The sequence below is a fragment of the Acanthopagrus latus genome, chromosome 22, assembly GCF_904848185.1.
Source record: "Acanthopagrus latus isolate v.2019 chromosome 22, fAcaLat1.1, whole genome shotgun sequence".
NCBI classification, from domain to species: Eukaryota; Metazoa; Chordata; class Actinopteri; order Spariformes; family Sparidae; genus Acanthopagrus; species Acanthopagrus latus.
The window spans coordinates 23,510,779-23,518,534 of record NC_051060.1 but is presented as its reverse complement, the minus strand read 5'-3'; the positions used below and the strand labels follow the sequence as shown (position 1 = coordinate 23,518,534).

General features: G+C 42.8%; 1 protein-coding gene across 5 annotated transcripts; it reads left to right on the top strand.

The window, feature by feature from the left end:
• The first annotated feature begins 2,602 nt into the window (after nt 1-2,602).
• On the top strand, nt 2,603-6,650 carry zgc:153383 (uncharacterized protein LOC751751 homolog). Of its 5 annotated transcripts, none has more exons than XM_037087448.1 (6): nt 2,603-2,750; nt 2,955-3,053; nt 4,000-4,212; nt 4,309-4,375; nt 5,188-5,285; nt 5,366-6,650. In XM_037087448.1, exons 1-6 carry the CDS (start codon nt 2,682-2,684, stop codon nt 5,570-5,572), a joined length of 753 nt encoding a protein of 250 aa, XP_036943343.1. In that variant the 5' UTR covers nt 2,603-2,681; the 3' UTR covers nt 5,573-6,650. The 5 variants fall into 5 exon arrangements, with proteins under 5 accessions (XP_036943343.1, XP_036943342.1, XP_036943341.1 ...); XM_037087447.1 differs by having other exon boundaries at nt 2,955-3,065; nt 4,000-4,206; XM_037087446.1 differs by having other exon boundaries at nt 2,955-3,065.
• Nucleotides 6,651-7,756: the final 1,106 nt, after the last annotated feature.

The following is a 7,756-nucleotide window of genomic DNA, read 5'->3' as shown; positions in this document are numbered from 1 at the left end:
AGGCCGTGCGGTCCTATAACATTCTGGAGGCAATGGCCCAGTGAGAGGGATGATTCACCGTCGACAGCTGGGTGTAAAAAGGGACATCGCTGTAAGGGAACGCACCATTATACGTGTAATGTCATTAAAAGCTGGGAGAAGGCTGTTTAACATGAGGCGGAGATAACACACACGTGTGCTCTCATATCAAATCTATCGCTCCCTGTTTCCACGGAGCTCGCTCAGGACACCTGAATAAACTTTGCTCAGGGTTTTTTAGGAATTCTAGCTTCATGGAATCTTAATATCTGCGCCCATAACTCCTGTCATTTGAACTGATGCCATAAATATCCGGTCCGGGCTCTCAAATCATTCCGTTTTTATTGAGAACACAGACGACTTTTTTTCTCCCAAAGCCAGAGAGGGTGAACAACATCCACAAACTGATTACCTCTCAGGCTCGGCGCTTGTTTTTGTTTTGTTTTACACCTTATTTGGTGCAGTCGAATCAAAACCCCGGGCTGTTTGCCCTCTCGGGTTTTTTGGCTCCCTTCAAGAGTGGAGAATGCTCCAATCAAATCCGATCTGCGTGAAACAACAGCTCCGCAGCCAGCCTGACACAGGTGATTTCACGCCACTTTCAAGTGAATCCTTGAGAGGGGAAATTTAAAGGTGGGGACCCAATCAGAGAAAAATGCAGTCTCTTACAAAAAAAACCCTAATAAAGTTGATTTACTGTTTTTTTGGGTCTGGTTGCTGTTATTTTCCTGCACCTGGTGCATTAAATTCACAGTGAAATTAGAAAAATAACTGTGTGGTAGTGGAAAAACTCTTAAGGCATAAATTCCATCTACTAACACAACAACCTGGGACCTGCAGCTCCTCAGAGTTCAGTGAGTTGCAGCGTCATGTGATAGCTGTAACCTTTTCCATTAGACACCAGAGATGCATCCCCGTGTCTGTGATTGTACCCTTTTGAGAAATCCATAACTTTTGACAGCTCAAGATTAATAATGTTTTGTCCAATAAACAGCTGACCCGAGCAGCCGTGTGACTGATTACAAGCCGCCTGCTTAAACGCCATCGTCAGGCGTTAATAGGAAAAAAAAAACTGAGGAGCCGATGGAAAAACAACTGCAGCTCTGCTTCTGCCCAAGCGAACAAAGATGAGGAGATGTGAAAGCTCTAAAATCCTGGAGGGGCTCGATTCATTTTTCAAAGAAATGATGTTTAGAGGAGCACGAGGGTGAGGGGATTCTGGCATATTCTGGAGATGAGGAAGCACTTTTTATTTTGGCTCATAATTAATAAAAGCCTTTGAAAATGGAGCTGACTTCCTCGTGCACCTCCAGCAAACACTTGTGCGGATTCACAAAATGAGGCTGACTTGCATTTTTAATGGGGAGTCTCCAGCTTTATCCATCTAATGACATCATGGGCTGGAGAGAAAGCTGCGCAGTCTGTGGCCTCCGGAAAATTCTCCTCTGCTGAAGTTACTTTGCAGCTCTGCGGGTCAGAGCAGGTAACTAAAGGGTGATAACTGATTACAGAGCGCATATAATTAGATTAGCACATATATTCTGCAGGAGAACTCAGGATTCAGACCTAAATAATTCACCGCCCACGCAGACACACCTGCCTCAGAGGAGCTCGTTTGACTTGGATGGAGTATTACTGACATCTAGTGGTGGAGAAAGTAAATTCCCACAGAAATAAAGCTGCACAGGTAGAGGAAACACTCAGATTCTTTACCTTGAATGTACACTGATATTATATCAGGGTTCCCAGGCATCCTGGAAAACCTGGAAAACAGTTGACCAGTTTTAGTAGTCATGGAAAATGAGAGAAAAAGCTAAATGTCATTTTATTTTGACACCTGTCTAATTTTTCTTTTGTATTTTTGATATCGCTCTTGTTGAAAGCAAACCCTCCAGCAGCCCGCGGCTACTGGTGTTCATGCTTTTTAATTATTGGTTATCACGCAGCCATAGATTACACACTGTAGTTCACAAGAGGAAAAGGGGGAACTGGGGTTATAAATTGATCAAGTAAGGAATATTTTAGTGTGTGCGTGTGCTCCCTGTCACTGAACATGTCCTGGAAAATGACCTCTAGAAATGAATATAACTGATGTTAGCCTAAAAAAGCTCAAGGAAAAGTAAAATAATAATATCATAATACAATAGAGGAAAGTTAAAGCCTAATAATTATCATAGAAATGTGAAAAAACTACAGTATAGTAGTTAGTAAATATAGATTACATTTATCTTCTTTTTTTCTCTACTGAAATATCAATTATTTAACATTTTCAGGCATTTTTCAGCAACAACTTCACCCACATAAACATGCTTTTAACCACATAAATACTAATACATACAGTAAAACTACAAAAACAAATTAGGATAATTATTTTCCAAAGCAATTAAAGCTTAAATTAACCTATTTAGTTGTTGGCAACAACAAAAAATAAAAATGTTTTTTTAATGTAATATTTATCTATGTACATATTTTTATTCATTGTTCTAAAATATGTATACGTATATGTTAAAAAAAAAATTCAAAAAAAAAAAAAACACCTCCGTGTTTACATTAAGTCTCCATGGACGTGACGTAAGCACGCACTTCACTTCCGGGTCTGGTCGTGCGGAGGAGCGGCGTCGCGGGGCGCAGCAGCATCCTCAGATACAAAGAAGACGGCGACGATGGCCGACATCTCGCTGTATCTCACCAACGTGAACGTGTCGATAGGACAGACGATGGAGCTGCAGCAGGTCTGTGAACAGCTTCCTCTTCGACGAGAGACGCGTTTACTCGTGTTTACTGAGTGTGGTGGAGTCATGGTGGAGTCATGGTGGAGTCATGGTGGAGTCATGGTGGTGCCGGTGGTTGTTGTTGTCACTTGTCAGCTGTGTTCTCTCTCAGGTTGTTGTCCCTCAGTGCAGCTGTAATAACACACCCTGTCTGCAGGGCCACAGGGAGGATTTATAGAAACACTGAGGTCCTGCAGCACCACCTCCACCCTCACCTCCACCCAAACCCATCCATCCATCCATCCATCCATCCACCAGAACATGGTGCAGACTGCAGTATGAATCTGTGCATTTCTCTGCATTTTGACAGGATCGATAGTCATTTGGGAAATAATAATATCAGTGCCAGCAAATAGATGAAAATTGGACTCAAAAGTAACAAATGTGGTTTATTTTATTAAGTGAAGTGATTTCACGATGAAATGGTTCATAAATCAGTTGTAAAGGTTAAACTCATCTGTTGCAGCTCCTCTGAATAATGTTTATAAATGAACCACACTAATTGCAACTTTTCAATAATAAATATAAATGCTTATAAATAGCTTTTCATTCTTCTCAACAGTGAAAAAACTATTAACTCCAGTTTTGTTCACTAAATTAGCATTTTTTTTATCATAGGACAGATATGAATAAGTATAAGTATTAATATGAGGATTTATCTGCATTTTGACTGGACAGAAAATCATCTAAGAAATAATAATATCAGTGGCAGCAACTCAGATTCTATCAGAAGAAGAAGAAAAGTAACAAATACGGTTTCTTTTGACTTAAATGTATAAAACTTACTGACATCGTCAACACTTTATATAATAACCATCATTAATAAATTATAAATGTATGGCGTATTTTATCTAGTTAAGTAACTTCACAGCGAAATAGTTCATAAATCAAGCATAAAGGTTAAAATAATCAGTTGAAACTCATCTGAATAATGTTTATAAATGAACCTCTCACCATTTATTAACCAATTATCATCAATCAGCTGAATATCAGTTGCAATTTTCAGTAAACAGTTGCTAATAAATAGCATTTAATTGCTTTGAATAAGCATCAACTAAACTTTTTTTCATATAATTGTTTATTTTGATGTTATGACAGATTTTATACAGTGTTACAGAATATGAATATCAAGATATCAAAGCGGAGGACGTGACCTCAGTGTCCTCAGTGTCCTCCGGTCCTGACTGTCTCCATGTCCTCCCACATCCAGAGCCCAAACCTGGGGAAGGACTTTGAGAGCGTGGAGCTCGGGGAGCTGGACAAGAGGGAGGAGCAGCAGCAGCAGAGGGAGAAGGTCCCTCGCAGGATCATCCACTTCTCCAGCGGGGAGACCATGGAGGAGTACAGCACCGATGAGGAGGAGGCGGAGGAGAAGGAGGCGGAGAGGAAAGACCTGCTGTCCTCCCCGGTCGATGCGGTGAGGGTGAGGAACGGTGGAGGGACGGGGAGAAAGGGAGAAAAGTTCAGTTTGTGTTTGCTGCAGAAGTCTCCTGCTGACTGGATGTGTTGTGTGTTGCAGTCAAAGCTGACCTGGGGTCCGTACTTCTGGTTCCACATGTGGAGAGCAGCGACGTCCACCATCTCAGGTTCGTTCATCGACGCCATTATATTCATCCTGAAGGAAACCATGAGGCCGTGCTCCAGTGTGGACCGCAAAAACTTCTCTATAGGCGACTGGAATATTTAATCATCTGTCGCACAACAAAACAACTGTCAAGTAACACAAACTCAAACTCTTGTTTTTACACATCAGTGGAACCATTTTGACTACCAACAGGCCTTTTAATGAACAGACTGTATTTTAACACACTAGCAGTCTAACGAATGGTGATTATAGCTGCATATTAATCGCACACACGCCGTTGCGTGCACAGCTAATTAGCTCAGCGTGTTATAAATACAAACTGCCACAGTCAGGAAGGCATCCATTTCTGTGCATCAGTACTTTTCCTCTCTGTTAATGCTGCAGGAAGGACTTTAAAAAGAGATTTATGTAACAATTTGAAGCAAATTACACATATTCATCACTTTTAATTGGAGATAAGTGAGCAGATGTTACGTTTCGTCTCTTCTGCGACTCTCTTCGCTCCGCTCACAGAGAGCGACAGCTGAGAAGATAGTTGAGAAATAGTCAGCAACAACTAAACTGAAACTAATCTCTAACATGGACTATCACTTTGTGAGACAGAACATTTCTTCTGTCTATATTTTGCAAATCTGTGCACATTTAGATGAAGTCTGAACAGTTGATGCTGCAGACACAGAATATGTGAGCTCAGCAGTGGATCAGAACAAGAATATGTAAAGTCATGTAGCCTGAAGATGAAGTGGTACTTTCTTCATTCACAGAAACATCATCTAATCATGGCAGCTGAAATTGCTTCTTATTCTCTTGCAGCCTGCGACTACCTGGGGGAGAGGATGGCCTCTCTCTTTGGGATAACATCAGCAAAGTATCAGTACGCCATCGATGAATACTACAGGATGAAGAAGGAGGTATGTCGCTCTGAGGTTTTGTTGTTGTTGTTGTGAGTCTGTACTCGCTTTACCAGCTGATGTAATTCCCTGTGTGACAGAGGGAGGAAGAGAAAGAGGAAAACCGCCTGTCGGAGGAAGCGGAACGATCCGTCGACCAGCCTCAGGACGACGAAGACGAAGAGATCACGGCGGCGGAGCAGCCGGAGGTGGCCGACGCTCGCCCCGGTGTGACCTACCAGATCGAGAATGAGAACCGGGCGCCTTCGAGCACCATCGTAGTCCCTGCGATTGTCACGGCGACCTAAGCATCCCTTAACAAAAGAAAAAAAAAAAGAAGGACGTTTGTGCTTTAATGTCTGTCTGTTTGTAAAAGAAGGAAACACTACTGTCTTGTTTCACCGAGCACCGTTTGGTTTGTGTATGACACAGCTTTAGATGGGCAGCGCTGCTGTATCGTGGTCGTCGGAGCGACATCGGTAGCGGTGGAGCGACTCCTCCGACTACTCAGTGTCCCTTTGCAACAGCGTAGCAACTCATGATGTGACGACAGCTGGATAACGGAGAGACATGCCATCACACGTGTTATCCAGCCTGTCTGCAGCACCATCAGTTGCTGCGGCAGCCTCCCCGATTTGAAACGTTTTGCTGTGGAGTGAAGGTGAAATGTTGCTCTCCCCCCACGTGCCTCTGACGGACCAGACACTGTGCCTAAATCACCAATACAGCCATGTCGGCGACCGATCTGGACGAGGCGTGTGTTTGAAAACGACTAAAGACGTGAAACAGCCTTTGGACTCAGCGAGTTCGCTCTAGCCTTTTTCAGATACCTGACGCACGTAGAACAGCTGTTTCTTTTAGTCCAGATCAGGTCGAACTGGTGCAAACCTCGATACAACCCGGCTGCACCAAAGAGCTGGCCCTCCTAACACTCCCTCACATGTCGATTAGCTCTCTGTGTTCTGTATTAATGTGTATTAAGCTGCATTGCACTGAGCAGATTTAGCCTTGGTTATCAAATCATCCGTCGGACCGTGAGAATGACTGACTGACCTTTTGTTAAAAAAAAAAAAACTATGAAAACGGGTTTAGGTGTTTCTCCGTTGCTCTTATTGTTATCAGCCTCATCTACTGTGGACGTGTGGACGCATGGTAGATGTGGTGTGTTCGCCTTTCACAATGGCAGGGAGCATTGTTACACTAAGTCTGTTTAACCAGTAAGTAAAACTTACATTTTTAACTGTTTTTTAGTACGATTTTTTAATATGTATGTATTTATTTTGAACTGAACTGACAGAGCACTTAATTTAAACTTTTTTTTTTTCTATTGCTTTAGTAACGCTGTAATGAATTGTTAATAAAATCATAATATTTGTCTGATTTTTACACACGTGTCTTTGTACTTCTGTCAAAATGATTCAGAGTAAACGGACCATCTTTGGTTTTCTCAGAGTCAGTGTTGGCAGCGGCGCTGTGTTGTGTCCCGCAGCGTGAGAGACGTGAGCGATCGTCTTTGTCACGGGGTAACAAAGAGCCTCGTGTTGTCCTGTGAGCAGACTGCTCTGAGGTCAGAGACCTCGTCCGCCTGCCGCACAATGCGTCCATTCTCGGGGTCACAGCGGGTTCCTGTGGTCCAGAACGACCTCCGCAGCCGTCACGCCCTCCACGCAACAGTGAAACATGCCACACTGAATGAAAACATGGATAAGGAGCAGAGGAATAGCTGGAGGGCCTGATTGTGGCATGCATATTAAAACCACTGTGACATTGGCTCGGTCATGACCTGCTGTAACCTTCTACAGCAGTGATGAACTCCTCATTGTGCAACACGTCCAGCGACACTGCCTGCATTTTTTATTGTGACCTTGGTTATCACACAAGATTTGTACAGAAAAAAAAAACAACATTTTATCAAGTCATTTATGGAAAGCCTTTAATTAAAACCTCTTTTTCTTTAAAACAAACAAAAAATCTTACTTCTGTAACATGATTCTCGGTTCACAGTAAGAATCGAGAAAAAACACTGTTGATTTAAAAAGATATCTAAAATGTACAAAGAACATTTGAATAATGAGTGTGTTCGGAGATACAATCTGACACCCGACACTGAAGCGTGGGAGAGCACGGCTGTTCAAAGAAGTAGAGTTCTGGCTTTCTGTGTTAGTTAACATACGGGTCAGAACTGTCAGGAAATGAGAGGAAAAGAACAACTTTTCTATGGATGTAAAAGAAAATGTGTTGCTTCTGGAGGAAGACGTACGAGATGATGAGGCCGAGCTCTGAAGCTGGTTTGCAGTTTTTAAGCGGAGCTAACGCTGACGTTACTCCAGCCAGCGGAGACTCCAGGAGGTGATCGCTCCAGCTGGCAAACAGATTTGATCTCCAGACAGAGCCAGGCATCGTTTACACTTGCTTTACATTTCCTGGGCTCACCTGGCACCTGGCAACCCACACGAAGGCTGGCTAAGTCAACAACCCACGAAACTCTGAAT

Excerpts from the sequence above, each read along its gene's own strand:
- zgc:153383 (XM_037087446.1), top strand. The coding sequence starts at position 2,682 with ATGGCCGACATCTCGCTGTATCTCACCAACGTGAACGTGTCGATAGGA. Across the intron at positions 2,751-2,954 it reads AGACGATGGAGCTGCAGCAG|GGAGGATTTATAGAAACACT; the intron begins GTCTGTGAACAG and ends GCAGGGCCACAG. Across the intron at positions 4,213-4,308 it reads CCCCGGTCGATGCGGTGAGG|TCAAAGCTGACCTGGGGTCC; the intron begins GTGAGGAACGGT and ends TGTGTGTTGCAG.